Source organism: Elephas maximus, chromosome 4 (assembly GCF_024166365.1).
Source record: "Elephas maximus indicus isolate mEleMax1 chromosome 4, mEleMax1 primary haplotype, whole genome shotgun sequence".
NCBI lineage: Eukaryota > Metazoa > Chordata > Mammalia > Proboscidea > Elephantidae > Elephas > Elephas maximus.
This window is the reverse complement of record NC_064822.1, coordinates 188330147-188352621: the sequence shown is the minus strand read 5'-3', so window position 1 is coordinate 188352621 and position 22475 is coordinate 188330147. Positions and strand designations below refer to the sequence as shown.

General features: G+C 51.8%; 1 protein-coding gene across 4 annotated transcripts in view; it reads left to right on the top strand.

Moving 5' to 3' along the window:
- The window catches only part of SULT4A1 (sulfotransferase family 4A member 1), a 45928-nt gene that overhangs the window by 16620 nt on the left and 6833 nt on the right, over positions 1-22475 (top strand). For all 4 annotated transcript variants that reach the window (XR_007517431.1, XR_007517432.1, XM_049884612.1 and 1 more), the window contains exons 2-5: positions 9781-9911; positions 11265-11345; positions 12238-12364; positions 15807-15901. Coding sequence is in view for 2 of the 4 variants with exons in the window: in XM_049884612.1 (XP_049740569.1) it covers positions 9781-9911; positions 11265-11345; positions 12238-12364; positions 15807-15901 (434 nt within the window). In the remaining 2 variants the exon portion in view is untranslated. The remainder of the gene's footprint in view (positions 1-9780; positions 9912-11264; positions 11346-12237; positions 12365-15806; positions 15902-22475) is intronic.

Below are 22475 nucleotides of genomic sequence, written 5' to 3'. Positions count from 1 at the left end.
CTATACGGGATCAGGTTGATAACAGTAACTCGAAAGATTAGATGGGAAGCTTAGGTAGGGGGCAGTGAGTTTGTGTTAACGGGGGAAGAGCAGCTTGGAAAAGGAGGGTGAGAATGGTTGCACAACTTGAAGGCTGTAATCAGTGTTGCTGAATTGTACTTGTAGAAACTTGAATTGGTGTACTGCTGTGTATATTCTCAACAACAACAAAAAATAGAGGTATCTTACCTTTTCTTTTTCCTTTCTGAGGGGGAAGGAAGGACCCGAGAGGCTCTGTCAGTGCCTGTGGGGGGAGCACTTTCCAGTCTTGATGGGGGTCCAAGCTGTAGGGAGTCTGGTTTGCAGGCAGCCCCCCGCCGCCAGCCTGTCTGGGCCTCTGTTGGGCTGCGTTTCCACAGTTCAGCTTCCCCCGTTTCTGAGGAAGCTCACAGATCCTGGCTGTACGGTGCTGATGTCCGTTGACTCTAGAACCCCAGGGGGCCCATCTGATTCGGCAGAACATAGGCGCTTCTCCTTGCCTCCTTAGAAACCAGCACCAAAAGGACAAGGGAGGAGTAGAGCCGGCAGGGGGATGGAAGATCAAGGGCACATGGTAGAACACACCTGGCTGCAGAGGGGGCAGGTGGCAGCCAGGGAAGCCTCTTCCAGCTGTGGAGCTCCTGAGAGGCAGGAATCAGACGTGTCTCGCACCACAGAGGGTGGCAGCTGTGATGGGTGAGATTGGAAACAGGAGGCTTTTGCAAAGACTGGTTTCTTCTTTGGGGAAACCGATCCAGAGGGGCTGTGGATTTGGGGATGTCGAGCACAACTGATACTGAAAGTGGGGATTCTGTGAAAGCTGCAGCTTGAGAGATGAGAGTCCCAGGCCCCTCCCCTCCTGGCTCCCAGGATACTTGTGGCCTCTGTTACAACCCCAGACCGAGATGGGAGGTGCCCTTTCTGGAGAAAAAGACCCAAAGAAATGACCTACACATCTTCACATACGGGACTCTGCCGTCACAGGGATCAGCCTGTGGAGCACCGAGGCTGAGTGCTTTACAGACGCCTGATGCCCACAAGGGCTGCTTCCAGGGCCTGGTTCTTCTTTTTAACCTTTTTGTTTTATGAGGTAAATGTATATGTAACAAATCGTTTGCTGTTTCAACGCTCTTTGCGTGTATAATTCAGTGACACTAGTGTCTGTTGTAGGTGTGGTTTGGTGCCATTGAGTCGATTCCGACTCATAGCGACCCCGTGTGATAGAGAACTGCCTCATAGGGTTTTCAAAGCTATAATCTGCCCGGAACCAGATCTCAAGGTCATTCTTCTGTGGAGCTGCTGGGGTGGGCTTGAACTGCTGATGAGTGCTTAACCACTGTACCACCAGGGCTCCTTACTGAGTGAGTGTCTGGGACTCTGCTTAAATGAAAGACTACACTGAAGTATGCTATTGGGCACTTTCAAAACTGAGGATAGAGAGAAGATCTCAACGCTTCCAGACAGATAAAAACGAGTGTATTCAAAGGACTGAAACCAGGACCTCAGAATTCTCAAGGGCAACACTGGAAGCTGGAAGGCAGGAGCCGTGCTTTCAGAATTCTGGGGGAAAATATCTCCAGCCTGGAATTCTATACCCAGCCAAGTTACCAGTCACGTGCGGAGGTGGAAATAGACACATGCAGCCATGAGTGAAACCTGTGGAAGATATTTGAGTTTTCCTTCTATCAGGCTTCCGCCTTAAACAGGTTCTGGCTTTCATAGGTTTTGCTGTATTTTCCTCTAAATAACGATAGAAACGTGGTAAGCTGCACCTTGTCAAAGGTGGAAAACTTCTGAGACCCAGAAAAACCAGGTAGTCCCATTGAGTTCGGCTCTTACAGGTTTCACTGTATTTGAGTTTTCCTTCTCTGACAGGTTTCCACCTGACTTAGTCATCTAGTGTACAAGTAGATGTCTTTAACAAAGAGAAATTTATTGTCTCAGTATAGGAGGCCAGAGGTCCAAAATCAGGGTGTCCAGCTCCAGGGGAAGGCTTTCTCTTTCTGTCGGCTCTGGAGCAAGGTCCGTGTCATCCATCTTCCCCTGGCCTAGGAGCTTATCAGGTGCAGGGGCCTGGGGTCCAAAGGATGTGGTATAAGGTCCCCCTGTTTTTCTGCTCACTTCTCTGTTTTATGTCTCAAAAGAGATTGACTCAAGACACAACCGAATCTTGTAGATCGAGTCTTGCCTCATTAACATGACTGCCTCTAATCCTGCCTCATTAACATCATAGAGGTTAAAGATTTACGGCACATAGGATAATCACATCAGGTGACAAAATGTTGGACAATCACACAATACTGGGAGTGTTGACCTAGCCAAGTTGACAGATTTTGGGGGGACACAATTCATAACACCACCTTAAACAGGTTCCAGGTTTCACAGGTTTTACCATACAAGGCCTCAAACGGTTATTACTGACACACGCAGGAAGCAGCTAGAGGAGGGACTCCGCAAAAGTGTAAAAGGACAGCAGCAGTGAGGGGGACACGGATGAAGGACGCAGTACATCCAGCCAGGAGGGAGGCCGAGGGACGCCCCAGCAAGACAGCTGCGTAGGCGTGCCAGGGGCAGTTCCCAGATGGCAGTGAGAGAACAGAGGGTGTATCTGGCCATGTTGAGAGGGTTTTTTTTAGAGTTAGGGAAAGAATAAGTAGCCCTGGTGGGGTAGTGGTTAAGCGCTTGGCTACTAACCTAAAGGTCAGCAGTTTGAATCCACCAGCCCCAGCTTGGAAACCCTATGGGACAGTTCTCCTCTGTCCTATAGGGTTGCTATGAGTCGGATTTGGTTTGGTTTTTCGGTTTTGGTGGCAGCACAAATGGCTAGCGCCTGACTACGAGCCAGAAGATTGGCGGTTGGAACCCGGATGGCATAGCATAGATAATTTCTGCATTCGGTTGGATCACTTATTTTAGAAATAGGCATAAATATAGATTTCTGCATCTGAAAGGTCACAGTCTGGAAAACTCTGTGGAGCAGTTCTGCTCTGCACACGTGAGGTCATCATGAGTCAGAATCAAATCAGCCACAACTAACAACAACACAACAGGGAAAGAGTTATTAATTGTTGTTTTTAGGTGCCATCAACTTGGTTCCAACTCATAGCGATCCTATGTGAAACGGAATGAAACACTTCCCGGTCCTGCACCATCCTCACAATTGTTGCCATGCTTGAGCCCATTGTTGTAACCACTGTGTCAGTCCATCTTGTTGAGGGTCTTCTTCTTTTTTTTGCTGATCATCTACTTTACCAGGCATGATGTCCTTCTCCAGGGACTGATCCCTCCTGATAACATGTCCAAAGTATATAGTGTCACTATCCTTGCTTCTAAGGAGCATTCTGGGTGTACTTCTTCCAAGACAGATTTGTTCGTTCTTTTGGCAGTTCATGGTGTAGTCAGTATTCTTCACCAGCACCACAATTTCAAAGGCTTCCATTCTTCGCTCTTCCTTATTCATCACCCAGCTTTCTCATGCATATAAGGCGACTGAAAACACCATGGCTTTGGGTCAGGAACACCTTAGTCTTTAAGGTGACATCTTTGCTTTTCAACACTTTAAAGAGGTCCTTTGCAGCTGATTTGCCCAATGCAATGTGTCTGTTGATTTCTTGACTGCTGCCTCTATGGGTGTCCATTGTGGATCCAAATAAATCCTTGACAACTCCAATTTTTTCTCCTTTTATCATAGCATTGCTCATCGGTCCAGTTGTGAGGATGTTTGTTTTCTTTATGTTGAGGTGTAATCCATACCGAAGGCTGTGCTCTTTGATCTTCGTCAGTAAGTGCTTCAAGTCCTTCTCACTTTCAGCAAGCAAGGTTGTGTCATCTGTGTATCCAGGTTGTTAATGAGTCTTCCTCCAATCCTGACGCCCCGTTCTTCATATAGTCCAGCTTCTCGGATTATTTGCTCGGCGTACAGATTGAATAGGTGTGGTGAAAGGATACAACCCTGACGCACACCTTTCCTGACTTTAAACCAATCAGTATCCCCTTGTTCTGTCCGAACAACTGCCTCTTGATCTGTGTACAGGTTCCTCATGAACACAATTAAGTGTTCTGGAATTCCCATTCTTTGCATTGTTATCCATAATTTTTTATGATCCGCGCAGTCGAATGCCTTTACGTGGTCAATAAAATACAGGCAAACACCCTTCTGGTATTCTCTGCTTCCAGCCAGGATCCACCTGACATCAGCAGTGATATCCCTGGTTCCACGTCCTCTTCTGAAACCGGCCTGAATTGCTGGCAGTTCCCTGTCGATATACTGCTGCAGCCGCTTTTGAATGATCTTCAGCAAAATTTTACTTATGGGTGATATAAATGATATTGTTAGATAATTTCCACATTCGGTTGGATCACTTATTTTAGAAATAGGCGTAAATGTGGATCTCTTCCAGTCAGTTGGCCAGGTAGCGATCTTCCCCATTTCTTGGCGTAGACCAGTGAGTACTTCCAGTGCTGCATCCCTTTGCTGAAACGTCTCAGTTGGCATTCTGTCGTTCCTGGATCCTTGTTTTTCGCCAGTGCCTGTAGTATTGTTCCTTCAGTACCATCAGTTCCTGATCCTATGCCACCTCCTGAAATGGTTGAGCATCAACCAGTTCTTTTTGGTACAGTGACTGTGTGTATTCCTTCCATCTTCTTTTGATATCATTAATAGCTTTACAGAAAACTAAGCAAGCAAGCAAAGGCAGTTATTTACCCTAGAAAAAAAAACTTCCTGTAAGAAAGGAAATGTGATCACCACATGGTGTACCTTACATGAAACTCCGAATTAAACTCGGAATTCAACCACACATTGTCCACTGGATGCTTTGGGAGGATCAGAAGGGGGAGCTCGTGTGGAAGGGAATTTGGTAGAATCCTCACCTTCCTTGGTAGGAAACCACTAGAGCATCTGAAATATACACATCGTGAAATAATAACGTGAGCATAAGTTATTTAGAAATCCGAGGGTAGACCTCAGGAAAATCCACCGAGGGTTTGCTTCTGGGGAGTGGGGTGGTGGTGAGGAGGGGACCTGTGGCTTTCTGCTCCACGGCTGTCAGCGCTCTCTCTGACTCTTTAAGCTAGGCACTTGGGTGACTTTGGTGAACGTTGTTGTTGTTAGGTGGCGTTGAGTCGCTTCCGACTCATAGCGACCCCATGCACAACAGAACGAAACACTGCCCGGTCCTGCGCCATCCTCACAATCATTGTTATGCTTGAGCTCATTGTTGCAGCCACCATGTCAATCCATTCCTCTTTTCTGCTGACCCTGTACTCTGCCAAGCACGATGTCCTTCTCCAGGGATTCATCCCTCCTGACAACATGTCCAAAGTATGTAAGACGCAGTCTCGCCATCCTTGCTCTAAGGAGCATTCTGGCCACACTTCTTCCAAGATAGATTTGTTTGTTCTTTTGGCAGCCCATGGTATATTCAATATTCTTCGCCAACACCACAATTCAAAGGCGTCAACTCTTCTTCAGTCTTCCTTATTCACTGTCCAGCTTTCACATGCGTATGATGCGATTTAAAATACCATGGCTTGGGTCAGGCGCACCTTAGGCCTCAGGGTGACATCTTTGCTCTTCAACACTTTGAAGAGGTCCTTTGCAACAGATTTGCCCAATGCAATGTGTCTTTTGATTTCTTGACTGCTTCTTCCATGGCTGTTGATTGTGGATCCAAGTATAAAGACATCCTTGACAACTTCAATCTTTTCTCCACTTATCAAGATGTTGCTCATTGGTCCAGTTGTGAGGATTTTTGTTTTCTTTATGTTGAGGTGTAATCCATACTGAAGGCTTTGGTCTTTGATCTTCATTAGTAAGTGCTTGAAGTCCTCTTCCCTTTCAGCAAGCAAGGTTGTGTCATCTGCATATTGCAGGTTGTTAATGAGTCTTCCTTCATTCCTGATGCCCTGTTCTTCTTCATATAGTCCAGCTTCTCGTATTATTTGTTCAGCATACAGATTAAATAGGTATGGTGAAAGAAGACAACCCTGACGCACACCTTTCCTGACTTTAAACCAATCAGTATCCCCTTTTTCTGTCCAAACAACTGCCTCTTGATTTATGTAAAAGTTTCTCATGAGCACAATTAAGTGTTCTGGAATTCCCATTCTTTGCAGTGTTATCCATAGTTCGCTGTGATCCACACAGTCAAATGTCTTTGCATAGTCAATAAAACACAGGTAAATATCATTCTGGTATTCTCTGCTTTCAGCCAGGATCCATCTGACATCAGCGATGATATCCCTGGTTCCACGTCCTCTTCTGAAACCGGCCTGAATTTCTGGCAGTTCCCTGTCGACGTACTGCTGCAGCCGTTTTTGAATGATCTTCAGCAAAATTTTGGTTGCGTGTGATATTAACGATATTGTTCTATAATTTCCACATTCGGTTGGATCACCTTTCTTGGGAATAGGCATGAATATGGATCTCCTCCAGTCAGTTGGCCAGGAAGCTGTCTTCCATATCTCTTGGCATAGACGAGTGAGAACCTCCAGCGCTGCATCTGTTTGTTGAAGCATCTCAGTTGATATTCCATCATTTCCTGGAGCCTTGTTTTTCGCCAATGCCTTCAGAGCAGCTTGGACTTCTTCCTTCAGTACCATCGGTTCCTGATCATATGCCACCTCTTGAAATGGTTGAACATTGACTAATTCTTTTTGGTATAATGACTCTGTGTATTCTTTCCATCTTCTTTTGATGCTTCTTGCGTGGTTTAATATTTTCCCCATAGAATCCTTCATTATTGCAACTCGAGGCTTGAATTTTTTCTTCAGTTCTTTCAGCTTGAGAAACGCTGAGTGTGTTCTTCCCTTTTGGTTTTCCATCTCCAGCTCTTTGCACACGTCAGTATAATACTTTACTTTGTCTACTTGAGAAAAAAAAAAAAGAAAAAAAAAAAAACAAAAACTTGAGAGGCCCTTTGAAATCTTCTGTTCAGTTCTTTTACTTCATCAATTCTTCCTTTTGCTTTAGATGCTCGATGCTCAAGAGCAAGTTTCAGAGTCTCCTCTGACATCCATCTTAGTCTTTTCTTTCTTTCCTGTCTTTTCAGTGACCTCTTGCTTTCTTCATGGATGATGTCCTTGATGTCATTCCACAACTCATCTGGTCTTCGGTCAATAGTGTTCAGTGCGTCTAACATAGAAGTGAAGATAAAAGCCTTCCAGAGGGTGTCAGCAAGGATCCTGTGGGTTAGGCCCAGTCCTGGCTGGTCTGAGCACTGGCATCTGTCCCCAGCATCTGGTGGGAATCTTGCTGAGCTCCACTTAGCATCAGAAGGGCTGGGGTTGACAGAGCAGGGGCTGTGGCACTGAACATGGAGAGCCACTGGGGTGCAGTGAAAGGGGGCACGGGGATGGCTCTTGGGAAGCCAGAAGAGTGGATGGAGGGTCTCTGGATCTGACTTAGGGCGGGGGAGGGGAGAGGACTGGAGGCAGCCTGGCACCCGGTGGGAGCCCTACTGAGAGGGGTGTGTCTGACCCCCCCAAGCCTGGGCTTGCTCTTTGTAGAAAGCACTGAGTGTCTGCAGTGAGGTCAGCCATCAGGGTAGTTGTTATTATCCCCTCTATTGTGTCTTTTTCTCTTACCATTTTGTCTTGTCCTGCCAGCTGGCTTTAGGCCCTCCAGAGGCCAGGCTTGTTCACTGTGTTAGTCCTCAGTCCCCCACCCCACTCCCCTGTCTGGGCTGGCAGACGCAGTGTTGGAACACCCTGAAGGCAAGGGATTGTCAACTAGGAAAGGGACTTGGTGAAGGGGGCTGGAAGGGGGGCCCGGTAGGTGAAGAACTTCCTTTTAACCAGCTGGTCTCCAGCATATGTATCTAAGGAGGCGAGGATGGGGCTTGTGGAATGGAAGTGACGGGTAGCCATGGGAGATGACTTTTAACGTGCAGGGGTAGTCATCTGGGTCCTTGGCCCCTGGGGGCCGCAGGGCTGGGGGAGGGCAGCACTAGAAGTAGGGAATGAAGACATCACAGGAGAGGCTCAGTCTGATTGGGAAGGGGGCTGTCCTGAGCTGCTGGTGGGCTGGGCCACACCTGGGGCACTGGGGAAGGGGGAGAGTGGGTGCTGTGAGGGGAGGGGTGGGGGGAGTGAGGGGCAGCTGCAGGCTGGGTGGGCAGAGGGCCAGCCTCGTCTGTGGAGATGACTTGCAGTTCCGTCCCAGGCTGAGGAGTAGGCAAGGTGCCCAGCAGGGCGAGGCTGGGGATGGAAGCTGGGCCCAGGGCCAGGCAGAGGACCTGGACGGGGGTCTGCGCCAGCCAGGGCCTTGTTAGGGTGGGAGTCCAGGCGGACCTCATGGGCTGGGGCAGAGGACCTGGACGGGGGTGTGAGCCAGTTGGGGCCTTGTTGGAGTGGGAGTCTGGACTGACCTCATGGGTTGGGACAGAGGACCTGGTGGGGGTCTGAACCAGGCGGGGCCTTGTTGGGGTGGGAGTCTGGACTGACCTCGTGGGCTGGGGCAGAGGACCTGGCCTGGGGTCTGAGCTAGGCGGCGCCTAGTCAGGGTAGGAGCCTGGACTGACCTCATGGGCTGGGCAGAGGACCTGGATGGGAGTGTGAGCCAGGTGGGGCCTTGTTAGGGTGGGGGTCTGGACTGACCTCATGCACTGTGGGACCCTGCGCAGAGTTCCAGCTGGGGCCAATGACCTGAATCTGAAACAGCTGTTCATAAGACTAGGAGGGATGGTCCCCGTGTCCAGACAGGGGGCCTTGTCCAGGCGTGTGCTGGGACACACCCTGGGGTGGTTTGTGAGCAGGGTTGCCGCCCAGCAGGAGGCTGGGACCCCGAGAGTGAGAGGTGTCCTTAGCACACTGAACACGGGGTTCCCTGGCCATCTCTCTGCCTTCACTGACTCGGGAACACTGGCCCAAGTGTCCGAGCCCCCCGTGTGCAACACGAGCCACCTTGCAGGCTGGCTTACATTCCCTGGCCGTCTTTCTTAAGGGGCACAGGATATGCTGCCTCCTCTGACCACTGGCAGGTAGTTGTATTTTAGTTGAATTGTGCTTCCCGGTGTGACTGCCACCAGCCCGCCTTGCGGGACAGCCAGCACCCCAGAACCTCTGTGTCTTCTCCGAGTCAGTAACCTGCCCTCTGTGATGGCCACTGTTCTCACCTCTTTCACCATGACTCAGCTTCGCCAGTTCTCGAGCCTCATGTGAGTGGGCTCCTGTCACAGACAGTGTCTGGCTCAGTTTGCCAAACGTTGTGACCTTGAGATTCAGCCATGGTGTGTGTAGCAGTGGTTCCTTCTTTTCGTTGCTGTGTAGGGTTCCGTTGTAGGAATCCTCCAGTTTATTCCTTCTCCTGTTGGTGGACATTTATGTGGTTTCCAGGTTTCGGCTCTCCCGAATACCACTACCGAGGTTACTATAGTACACATCTTTTGGTAAACAAGCACTTGTTGTGCTGGGCACCTACCCAGGAGTAGAGTTCCTGGATCATAGGGCATACGGATGTTTCACTTTACTAGTTACTGGGCAGACGCAGTTTTCCTTGTAAATAATCACGTTATCGGCTAATGAGTTGTTTTCCCCGGCCCTGACCACTCCTGGGTAAACTGAAAAAATCTACTTCCAGAAGCCTCAGGGCTGAATCACCCAGAGGTGGGACTCAGACCAGAATCTGGTGCCACCGAGACTGTTCCCCCAGGCTCTACTGCTCCTATGACCTGCGGCCTGGGCCTCAGCCCTTCTGGGCCCTTGGGCTGCCTCTGCAAGGTGGGCCCTGGAGCACCGCTCATGTGGCTTCTCTCCCTCCAGGCACGAGCCTGCTGCAGGAGGTGGTCTACCTGGTGAGCCAGGGGGCTGACCCCGACGAGATTGGCCTGATGAACATCGACGAGCAGCTCCCAGTCCTGGAGTACCCTCAGCCCGGCCTGGACATCATCAAGGTGCTCTGGGTCACAGCCAGCCCCTCAGACCCCTTTGGGGCATTCCCGCAGTTACTCCCCGATGAGTGGCACCACTGTTTCTGAGGGGCTCAGGAGATTTAGGGGAGCCCTATGTGTGTGGGGGGCGGGCAGAGAGTTCCCAGATACCCCAAATCCCCAGGAGAGAGAAGCCACAAGGCCTGAGTGGCGAAAGTGGCCCTGGGAGGCCGACTGGGCTGTGGTGGCGCACCAGAGTTGAGGGCGTCTGCGGGGTAGGACGGGGAGATGCCTGGGTGTGGGGACTGTGCGAGGGGGTCCTAGCGTGAGGTAGGCTCTGGGCCTCCGTTCCCAGCTCCAGGGAGCTGGGTAGGAAGTGTTTGCATCAAATGCCTGGTATAAAAAGAATGGACTAAATATGTTAATCCCAGAGTGCCGTCACTTCCACCCTCAGATGTGTCTAGACTTTTGTCTCTGCACCCCACGTTCAGTGTCCCCTCAGTAGTTCAGACCTCATTTCCTGTGTGAAGGACCTGCCTGTCCTTTCTCCCCACAGCCACTAGAGGGCGCACTGAGGTACAGCTCGGAGTGCACCACCCAGTGTCACTGCAGGAACCCTTGGTGGCTCTCAAAACAAAGCTGGAGTCCTGTGTGACCTGCCCCTCCCCACCCCAACCCCTGGTGTTCTGCTCAGCTACCCCTCAACTCCAAGTTGGATTCCACCTTGTCAAGTCATTTGTCGGGTTGTTCCATTAGACTGTATTGAGGCGCTACTCTTGGCACTGGGATACGGCCATGAGCAAAACTGACAGAACCATGGCCATCATGGAACTTACAGATGAGACAGTAAAAATAGTGTCAGAGAAGGGGTTCCAGGTCCCCGGGTGCTCTGAACCCCTGGAAGAGGAGACCAGGCCCTTCCCAGGACCCCCTGCTGCTGGGTTGAGGAGAGGCTGAGGGGCAGAGGTGGGAGTGGCGAGACCAGGTGGCACCATGGTAGCCCTGCAGGCTGCCCAATGCCACATCTCCTGCCACCTCCACCGTCCTCCAAGGCCACCCCACCTCAGCCCCTTCCCTGGGAGGGCCGTCTCACTCCTGAGTCCTCTGGGCAGACCCCCCGTGACCGTGACAGGTTGACTCCTCATCTGTGAGGGCCTGAGGGCAGAGGCCACGTCTCACTCTCGGTCCTCGGGTCCTGCCTGGAGGACAGCTGTATCTCACGTGTCACTCTTAGAGGAGAAATGTGTCAGGTGGAGAGCAGGCCCTCACTGTGCCCGAGACCCTCTTCCCCTGGGCCCTGGGTCTGAAAGGCCCTGAAATGAGACTGAATAGGCTGAGGTGCCGCCTCTGAAGGCCCCTTTCCCTCTGCCTGTGCAGGAGCTGACGTCACCCCGCCTCATCAAGAGCCACCTCCCCTACCGCTTCCTGCCCTCCGACCTCCATAACGGTGACTCCAAGGTAAGTCTGCCCCTCTGCTTCACCCGTGACACCATCGTAACGAGGAGATGCCCAGTCCACGCAGCAAGCTGTGGTTACTTCTGTGTTCTCTGAGCCCGTAGACAGCGTCAGATCCCTCCCAGAGGCTGTCTGGGGCCGTGTACCGCCAGCTTCTCATACAGGCTTTTAACTTGTGTGTTTCCTCACAACTGAATGCATGGCGAGTGGCCTAAGCCTTGCATGTGCCTGGTTCAGGCTGAGGCCGCCCTGCTGCTGCCATTGCATCTTGACTGTCTCTTTTCTCTCAACTGCTTTATGTCTATCAGGCCTATACGCACGTCACCATCTGGATTGTAATTTTTCTGTCTTCCACGGACTTTAAAGTAGTAATAGGGGATGTGGGAGAAAGACTTGGCAGTCTGCTCCCATGAAGATTTCAGCCTAAAAGACCCTGTGGGGCAGTTGTACTCTGTCACAGAGGTCACTATCAGTTGGAATCGACTCAGTGGCACCTAACAATGACAATAAAACCAAACCCAAACCAAATCCATTGCCATCGAGTCAGTTCCGACTCATAGCCACCCTATAGGACAGACTAGAACTGCCCAACAGGGTTTCCAAGGAGCAGCTGGTGGAATCGAACTGCCAACCTTTTGGTTAGCAGCCAAGCTCTTAACCACTGTGCCACCAGGGTTCTAACACGATAATAGAGAATAAAAATAATAAACAATTATCCTAGCAAATACTGTTGTATGAACAAAACGTAAGAGCAAAACGGCGCCGGGCAGCAGTGAGCGTGCGTCTGACCTCCATGTTGGAAGCAGGATGATGGTGGCGTTTAACGTTCAGGAGAGTGGTTTGTGTGTGCCCGGGAGGGATGGCCAGCCCCGCTTATTGTGCTCTTCCCACACAGGTCATCTACATGGCCCGCAACCCCAAGGACCTGGTGGTGTCCTACTACCAGTTCCACCGCTCCCTGCGGACCATGAGCTACCGTGGCACCTTCCAGGAATTCTGCCGGAGGTTCATGAACGACAAGTGTGAGTGTCTGCAACCAGCTCACTCCTTCAGTGCCTAGTGAGTGCGGGGTACCTTCCCTCCATTGCCTGACTCTTCCAGCAACCCTGCAAGTCAGGCCTCCTTTCCCAGCTCACAGGTGAAGAAGCCGAGGCTCAGGGAAGTTCAGCCATCTGCACAAGACCATAGAGCCCATTCCTGTGTGGCAGAGCAGGCCCGCCTGACCTTGCTGGGTTTGAGAAGTTCCCCCGTGAGAGGCAACCCCCCCATCCTGCCTAGGTTTTGAGCTGGGGAGGATGGAAGCAGAATAAGAACGGGAGCCTAGCTTCACTGTCGTTAGTGGCAGAGGCCAGAGTGCAGGTGGGGGCTTGGAGTGGAGCCAGCAGGACTTTAAATGAACCCTGGGATTAGGCTGACTGGGCCGCCCACCCCAGGCACCCTTGTAGGGGAGAGGGCCAGAGCAGACTCTGAGCTCTGCCCTGGCTGCCCAGAAGCTGGTTCCCAGAGGGGTAAGGGTAGGCGGGGCTGTGAGTGTGGTGCACTTCCCAGTGCCCCCTCCTGGGGGAAGAGTGAGTCAGGTGTGGACAGAGGCTTGGTGACACCCACTGTACCCCTCATGGGAGAAGGAAGCATCTCTTCTCTTTACCGGGGCTGGGCTGCCTGTCCTCGTAGGCTTCATGTCAGTGTTTATTGGTATAGCTCTGGTCCCCCTTTCTAGGCACCCCTCCCCGCCCACTGCCACTCACAGGCTGGGGCACAGGGCAGCCCCCGGCAGCGGCGTGCAGGCGCCCGGAGGAAGGGGGCAGAGGGGGCTGTCACTTCTGAACATTTCCCACAGGAGCAGAGTGAGTGAGGGGTGGAGGCCCAGGAGTGGCCCTGGCTGAACCCCTGCCCAGGAAGCAGCATCCAGGTGGGAAAGACACATTCCCACAGTGCACACCAGATCCTTCTCACACTCTCTCCCCGCCATCAGCACGGACCCCCATGTTGAGCGATACATGTTGCATCTTCTTGCGGCTCCAACTCCCGCTCCTGCAGCCTCCAGGCCTCACAGGCAGGCGTCCTCATGGGACCCCCGAGACCCCACTCTGTGGTGCAGTGCTAGTCCTGAAGGCCTGCCTCTTAGGATGAAGGGTCTTAACTTCTGCCCTCGTGGGGCTGTCTGACGCTTCTTCCCCAGGGCCTGGGCCAACGGAATATAACCGGTCCAGCCAGATGGGTCTGACTGAGAACACTTGGGTTCTCCCTGTCCTCGGTGGCTATTAACCCACTAGTGACTTGGGTTAGTCACTCCCCTGCTCTGGGACTTGGCTTTTTACTTTGTGGAGGGAGAAGGTTAGGTTAGATGACTTTTTAATGGAGGCCCTGGATGTCTGCGTGTCTTCTCCTTCTTAATGTGCAGGAGGGAACGGGGGACTTGTCAGGGTGGTGGGCAGTGGGCAGAAGGCAAGAGTTCTGGAGACCATCTGTGGACAGCTTTGACCCCTCACCTCAGCTTACTGGTGAGGAGACTGAGGCTCTGAGGCATCCAGGGGCTTACCTAGCAGCCAGTCTTTTTGCTGAATTCTTTGTTTTTTGTGTGTGTGCTTTCTATTCCTCTCGTTCCTGCCTGACAGCCCTCCTTCCAGAGTCCCCGCTTCCTTGTTGGCGAAATGCAGGCAGGTGGGTGGCCTGAGGGGGCTCTGCGCCCTCACCTTCTGGACCTCTCGGCACAGGCTGTGCTGTGCTGCCACCTGCTGGCGCGATGGCAGACTGAAGTTGACAGCACCTTGTGTCACTGGGAGGATGAGGGCGGCCCCAGTTCTTCCCAGCTTCAGCCACACATTTAAGTCTAAGTGGTTATCAGCAGCTCAGGGCCAAGTTTCATTCTCTATTGAAGCATGATTTCTTTGGGTGAAACTGTGGTGCCCCGGCCACGTCTGGGCCTCTCAGATGCTCCTCAGTTCAAGTCGGACAGTCGTGTAACCTGGCATCCCACCTCAGCGCCTTCTCCACAGGGCCACCAGGGTGACAGAGACAGAGGCTTGCCATTGCGAGGCCTAGACTGAGCCAGGCATATGTGAGCTCGCTGTGTGCCTGGTAGGTCTGTGATGCGAGGGCTCTGTGGTTGTCCCTATTACAGACGAGGTGGCTCAGTAAGGCTAGGCGGCTTGCCCTGGGCCACACAGCCGGTCGAGGCTTTGTGAGGCCAGAGAGAGCCCTGCTTTTCACCACCTGCCGTGTTGCCCTCTCTCAGACCTGACCTTGTCGTCGTGCTTCTCACCCCCTCTTGTGGCCCTTGGCCCTCCCATCTCTATGCCGTTAAAGTCCAAACTTCTTGGGGTGACATTGAAGCCCTCGTGGGTGCCATCTGCCACCATCATCTGGGCCCTAGCCATGTCCTCATGGGTCAGCTCCGTGTTCTTGCTGTTTCCTGCTGCCTGGGAAAGAACAGTACAGCAGGCACACACAGACACCTCTCTCTTCCCCTTTTGCCTGTCTCACCCTTCCCAGCCCTGCAAGACTGGCCCAGGGGCTCTGTCCCTTGTGGGATGGAGCCCTCCTGTGTTCCTCAGTGTCCTTCCCCCCCGCAGTCAGTCACACCGTATCATGAGCTCTGGATTCCTCGATGGTTCCTGTTAGGAGATGAACTCTCGGGCCCCAAACTATGAAGGCCCCGGAGTTTGCTAAATGGAGGATGGATGGACAGACAGATGGACAGGCGAGTGGATGGACAGACGGATGGATGGGCGAGTGGGTGTATGGGCAGCCCAGCCCCCACTCCTGGATGGCCAGTGCCTGCTCTGACCAGGCAGGCTCCACCAGTGCAGAGCTGGGTCTGTTTAAGCTGTAACCCCTTTTGGAAGAGTCACGCCCAGACCCTCGTCAGGGACAGCATCCTGGGGAAGGCAGGACAACATGGTGAGGTTGGCTGACCAGGCGCCCCCCTAAGCTGCCTTCACAGGGTCACTAGTGTCCTGAGCCCACCCTGTGACCCCCTTGCCAGCAGAGCTCCATGCTCTGGACCTACCCAAGCACCCCCACACCCCACCCGCTCCCACCCACAGAACCCACTGCTCCTACAGCCCAGCTCCTCTGGGCATTTGATCTTCCAGGTGACTGCTTGTTGAACAGATAAACTCATGGGTAGATTGAGATCCCCTTCCAGGTGTTGTCCTGACCGACAGGTTAGCAGAGGCCTTATACTACTACGATCAGGTCGTCAAGGCTGTCAAGGCGTCCAGGGGGTGGGGGAAGAGGGGACTATCAGCAGGAATAGCTTACTCAGAAAGCAGCAGGGTCAGAGTGGGGACCTCTGATGCACCTTATCTGGGGGGCTGCAGCCAAGCCCAGAGTTTATCCTTCCCTTCCCTGATTTTGGCTGTTCTCGTTGAGGCCGCTGGGCAGCAGTAGGGAGCCAGCCTGGTTGCTGTGCCCAGCTCCCTCCCTCAGCTGTGTGACTCACCTGTCCCCTTGTCTCCACAGTAGGGTATGGCTCCTGGTTTGAGCATGTGCAGGAATTCTGGGAACACCGCATGGACTCAAACGTGCTTTTCCTCAAGTATGAAGACATGCATCGGGTGAGTAGTGCTGGGCGCCGGGGCTGCTGGCGATTCCGTGGCCCTCACTCGTTCTAGCGGTTCCTGATGCTGGAGCTGCTGGCTGTGTGTGGGCAGCTGTGTGGGGTGCATGGAGCCTGCTTGCACCACGGAGATGGCAAGTGGTGGTGTAGCTAGAGGTACCCTGCCCAGCCACCCTAAGACCTGAGTCCTGGCTGAACTCGGGACTCAGAAGCTCCATGGTGTGCTCAGAGTCCCCTGTGGGCTGTACTCATGCCCGCAGCCCCTCCCCCTCCCCAGGCCCCATGCCCACAGGCAGCTTTTAGGATGTAAGCCGTGTGTTGGTTAGAAAGCCCTTGCTCAGTCCTTTTCCGGAAGTAGAATAACAGCCAGGCTCACCGCTGCCAGCCCACACTCTCCACAGGCCACCCGTTTGGGGCAAAGTGAGCCTGAGTGCCTCAGAGAGGCCGTTCAGGCTGCCGACCGGCCCAGCGGGGCTCCCTGTGAGCGGGCTCGTGTGACACGTGGCAGAGTGCCCCATGGGGTGCCTGGCACAGGTGGATGAGCACCAGGTGTGGCTGAGTGAATGCATGTTCACTGTGCTGGCGTGACAGGTGGGCAGGACAGGAGCCGGGGGGTTTGGGCCTGCCCGCAGGAGCCTGCTGTCCAGAACACACCACTCGTCACCAACACTGTGTTGTTGTCAGGTGCCATCAAATCAAATTTAATTCATAGCGATGCCATTTGACGGAGTAGAACTGCTGCCCTCTAGGGCTCTCTTGGCTGTAACCTTTATGGGAGCATATCGCCAGCTCTTTCTCCTGTGGGGCCACTGGGTGGGTTCCACCCACCATCATTTTGGTTAGCAGCCAAGCGCTTAATCGTTGCACCACCAGGGCTCCTTTCACCAACACTTTAAGGGCCTTCATATGTGCCAGGGACTGCCCCGAGTGCCTGGCATACCTGTGAGCACGGTAAATTCCCAGGACAGATTTGCCCCCTGCTGGGTCTCTACGTCAGTAGGGAAACAGGCTGATAATTCTCTCCCCTTAAAACAAATCAGCCATCCCTCAGCCCCTCTTCCCTTCCCAGCTCCTGCCCCTTTTCTCTGCTCCCGGTTTCTGTGAAGCTCCTCAGAATTATCGCTTGCCCCTACACACCTCTTGTTCTTTTTCAATTGAGATATAATGTCCACACCACAGGTTCACCCTCTAAAACGTTCACTTCAGTGCAACCCTCACCACTGTCTACTTCCAGGACATTTTCCTCATCCCGACCCCACCCAACGGGGAGGCCCCACACCCCCTGAGCTGCCTCGTCGGGGTCACTGGTGACACCACATTGCATGGCCCAGCATTCAGTGCTCAGGGCTGGTCTCACTTGGGCTCCAGCAGCTTTTGCAGGACCATGTCCTTCTCCAGCCTTTCAGGAACCTGTACCCTCCTGCATCCCCCACACCACTGGCCAGCCTCCTCACGCTCCTTTGCTGGGTCCCTGTCTCCTTGTCTTCTAACTGGTGGCTACCCAGGCTCAGCCCTCGGCCGAGTCTCTTCCTACCCACGCTCACTCCCCAGTCATCCAGCATCCTCAGACTTTGAATACCACGGTCCAGCCAGATGTGTGCCCACTGCAGACTTGCATTGCCCGCCGCCCATCCCATTTTCCATGCAGTCGTGTGCTCGACACTGCAGGCTAACATGTGCAAACCCAACTCCAGCTCCTCTGAGGTCCTCCTTAGCTTCTCCCTCCTGCGTTTCTGCCGCCTCATCCTCTCTGCTCTTCAGGCAGGATCCTGAGTCGTCCTTGTCTCCCCTCTCTGTCATCCCCTCCGTCCAGTTTCCAGATCCTCTTGTTTCTACCTTCAAAGCTTACCTCTCGTCTGGCCACTTGTCTCCCCTCTCTGTCATCCCCTCCGTCCAGTTTCCAGATCCTCTTGTTTCTACCTTCAAAGCTTACCTCTCGTCTGGCTACTTCCCCTAGCTCTGTGCCATGTCCCTGGTTCAGGTCAGTGTCCTCTGCCCCAGGCTCTCACTCCTTCCTGGGCTCCCTGCTGTGTCATCTCAGCAGGCAGCTGACAGCCACACCGAGGCAAGTCCCCGTCATGTCCCTGCAGCCCCCTCACTCTAGGTGAACTGCCCCCGTTTATTCCCACTCACCCGGGGTCAGGTCAGCGGGCACTGGCCCCTTCTCTCTCATCCCCACTAACCCCAGGGCAGATTAGCGGGCACCAGCGCCTCCCCCTCCCCAATCCCCCACTCACCTGGGTCCCCTCTCTGTGTCTTAGGCTTGATAATTCTTTGAAATGACTCCCGAACGCAGGGAAAGGCTGTCTTTACCCTAGAAGGAAAAAGGATAACAAGCATGAAAGCGCTGTCCACAGGGGTCGGCACAGAGCTTCCATGCCCCCAGGGAATGCGCACCCTCCCAGAGCAGAGCATTGGCCCAGAAGAGCCCATGGGCCAAGGCCTTTTATTGCCTCACAACGGCCTCCTGAGGCTTAGTCAGCATGGGGCCCCCAGGTGGTCCCTCGTGGTCGGTAGGCCCTGCACATTGGCGTCAGCTGTGGGCCTGCTCTCAAGAACAAGGACCAAAGGCCAAGTGATTTACTGCAAAGGGGTTCCACACCTCGCAGCAAGCCTCCATTTCAGGCTTTTCCGTCTGCTGTGCTCCCATCTGGAATGTTCTTCCCACAGTGCACACGGGTCACTCCTCACTGTGTCCATGAGATTTCCCTGGCCCCTGTTTCCAAGTGCACCCCTCCCCATCCCCAGCCCTGACACTCTCTTTTCTGTTTCATTTTGCTCCCCAGCATTTACCATCATCTTAGGTATGCTAACCGTTTACGTCTTTGCTTACTGTCTTCTTGGCTTGGATAAACCCCACTGGGGCTGGGATGTTTGTCCATTTGTTCTGTAGTTCTATTCCCAGCATGTCAGTCAGTGCCTGGCACTTGGTAGGCTCTCAGTAAATACCCCTTCAAGGTAGGAACTTTTCTTCTCTTCAGTGAAGCACTTGAGGCACGGGGAGGCTCAGGAACCTCCCTGGCCACACAGCGGCCAGTGGAGAATCTGGGATGGGAACCAGAGCCTCTGCCTCGAATCCCACTCACCTAACCACCCACCAGTGACAGGACTGAGGAAACGTGGCTGTAGTGTGGGCTGCTGGGAGGGGAGGAGTCAGTTTTTTTCCTTATGGAGAGGACAGTAACAGGTGGACTCGGGACCTGCCTTCCTGACTGAGGTGGCAGCCTTGTGTGCACCCACCTGTCAGCGTTTCCTGAAGTCCAGGTAGGTAGTGGCGGGGCCGATTGAGTCAGGAAGGGGCAGGGGCCCTTGTTCTGTTCAAACAACTACCTCATGGTCTAAGTGCAGGTTCCTCATGAGCACAATTTAGTGTTCTGGAGTTCCTACTCTTCGCAATGTTATCCGTAATTTGTTATGAGCCACACAGTTGAATGCCTTTGTATAGTCAGTAAAACACAGGTAAACATCCTTCTGGTATTCTCTGCTTTCAGCCAGTATCCATCTGACATCAGCAATGATATCCCTGGTTCCACATCCTCTTCTGAAACCGGCTTGAGTTTCTGGCAGTTCCCTGTCGATATACTGCTGTAGCCGTTTTTGAATGATCTTCGTGAAATTTTACTTTGTGTGATATTGATATTGTTAGATAACTTCAGCATGCTGTTGGGTCATCTTTGTTTAGAACGGATATAAATATGGATCTCTTCCAGTGGGTTGGCCAGGTAGCGGTCTTCCAAATTTCTTGACATAGAGGAGTGAGCACTTCCAGCACTATATCCCTTTGTTGAAACATCTTAATTGATATTCCGTCAATTCCTGGAGGCTTGTTTTTTGCCAACGCCTTCAGAGTAGCTTGGACTTCTTCCTTCAGTTCCATTGGCTCTTGATTATATGCTACCTCCTGAAATGGTTGAATGTTGACCAGTTCTTTTTGGTACCGTGACTCTGTGTATTTCTTCTATCTTCTTTTGATGCTTCCTGCGTCGTTTAATATTTTGCACAGAGAATCCTTCGGTATTGCAGCTCAAAGTTTGAATTTTTTCTTCAATACTTTGGGCTTGAGAAATGCCAATCATGTTCTTCCCTTTTGGTTTTCCATCTCTAGGTTTTTGTACATGTGATCATAATACTTTGTCTTCTCAAGCTGCCCTTTGAAATCTTCCATTCGGCCCTTTTACTTCATCGTTTGCTTTCACTTTAGCTACTCGACGTTCAAGAACAAGTTTCAGAGTCTCTTCTGATGTCCATTTCGGCCTTTTCTGTCTTTTTAATGATCTTTTGCTTTTTTCATGTATGATGTCCTCGATATCATCCCACAGGTTGTCTGGTCTTCAGTCGTTAGTGTCCAATGCATCTTTGAATTCAGGTGGGATATACTCAAGGTCATATTTTGGCTCTTGTGAATTTGTTCTAATTTTCTTCAGCTTCGACTTGAACTTGTATATGAGCAACTGATGGTCTGCTCTGTAGTTGGCCCCTGGCCTTGTTCTGACTGGTGATATCGAGCGTCTCCGTCGTCTTTTTCCACAGATGTGGTTGATTTGATTCCTGTGTATTCCATCTGGCGAGGTCCATGTGTATAGTTGCAGCTTATGTTGGTGAAAAAAGATATTTGTGAAGTTGTTGGTCTTAAAAAGTTCTGTTATGCAATCTCTTGTGTTGTTTCTGTCACCAAGGCCATATTTTCCAATTACCTGTCCTTCTTCGTTTCCAACTTGCACATTCCAATCACCAGTAATTATCAATGCATCTAAATTGCATGTTTGATCAATTTCAGACTGCACGTGTTGGTAAAAATCTTCTCTTTCCTCATCTTTGGCATTAGTGGTCAATGTGGTCTGCATCCCATTGCTCTCCTGCTGCTTCCGGGGTTCTCTGTTGTGTTTCCTGTCAGGGCAGTCATCAGTGGTAGCTGGGAACCATCTAGTTCTTCTAGTCTCAGGCTGATGTCGTCTCTGGTTTATATGGCCCTTTCTGTCTCTTGGGGCTCATCCTTACCTTAGGTCTTTGGTGTTCTTCATTCTCCTTTGCTTCAGGTGGGTTGAGACCATAATTTGGAATAATAGTTGTATTAACTGGTCTTCCTTGTACGTGTGTGGATATTACCCTATCACTGACAGCATTGTACTTCAGGATAGATCTTGAAATATTCTTTTTGATGATGAATGTGACGCCATTCCTCTTCAATTTGTCATTCCCAGCATAGTAGACCGTATGATTTTCTGATTCAGAATGGCCAGTACCAGTCCATTTCAGCTCACTAATGACTAGGATATTGATATTTATACGTTCCATTTTATTTTTGACGATTTCCAATTTTCCTAGATTCGTACTTCATACATTCCACGTTTTGATTATTAATGGATGTTTGCAGCTGTTTCTTCTCATTTTGAGTCGTGCCATATCAGCAAATGAAGGTCCTAAAAGCTTGACACCATCCACCTCATTAAGGTCAACTCTACTTTGAGGAGGCAGCTCTTCCCCAGTCGTCTTTTGAGTGCCTTCCAACCTGGGGGCTCATCTTCTGGAGCTATACCAGATAATGTTCCGCTGCTATTCATAAGGCTTTCAATGGCCAGTTTTTTTTTTTTTTTAATTGTGTTTTAAGTGAAAGTTTACAAATCAAGTCAGTCTCATACAAAAACTTACACACACCTTGCTCCCACTAATGAGACAGTGCACTCCTCCTCTCCACTCTGTATTCCCCTTGTCCATTCAACCAGTTCCCGTCCCCCTCTGCCTTTTCATTTCGCCTCCAAACAGGAGCTGCCCACGTAGTCTAATGTGTGTACTTGAGCCAAGAAGCTCACTCCTCACCAGTATCGTTTTCTGTCTTATAGCCCAGTCCAATGCCTGTCTGAAGAGTTGGCTTTGGGAATGGTTCCACTCTTGGGCTAACAAAGGGTCTGGGGACCATGACCTCCAGGGTCCCTCTAGCTTCAGTCAAACCATTAAGTGTGGTCTTTTTATGAGAATTTGAGGCCTGCATCCCAGTGTTCTGCTGCATCAGGGATTCTCGTCAGTTGTAGCCAGACACCATCTAGTTCTTCCGGTCTCAGGCTGATGTAGTCTCTGGTTTTTGTGGCCCTTTTTGTCTCTTGGGTTCATCTTTTCCTTTATGTCTTTGGTGTTCTTCATTCTTCTTTGCTCCAGGTGGGTTGAGACCAATTGATGCATCGTAGATGAACTGGTTAATTTTTTTCAGACGTAGACTGCTGGGTCCTTCTTCCTAGCCTGTCTTAGTCCGAAAGCTCTGCTGAAACCTGTCTACCATGGGTGACCCTGCTGGTATTTGAAATACTGGTGGTATAGTTTCCAGCATCACAGCAACAAGGAAGCCTCCATAGTATGACAGACTGACAGATGCGTGATTTAGAAACACAGATGGAGGAGCAGGCTCAGCGTGGGGATGGGAGTTTACTTTGGGACCTGCTGACTTGTGGGTACCATGGGACCCCCAGCGAGATGCCACGTGAGCAGATGGTCATGCAGCTCTGAGCTCAGGGAGGGCCTGGCCGGAGACGCCAGAGGTCCTCTCTCGATGGTGAATGCTAGAATTTTCTAAGTTGTGT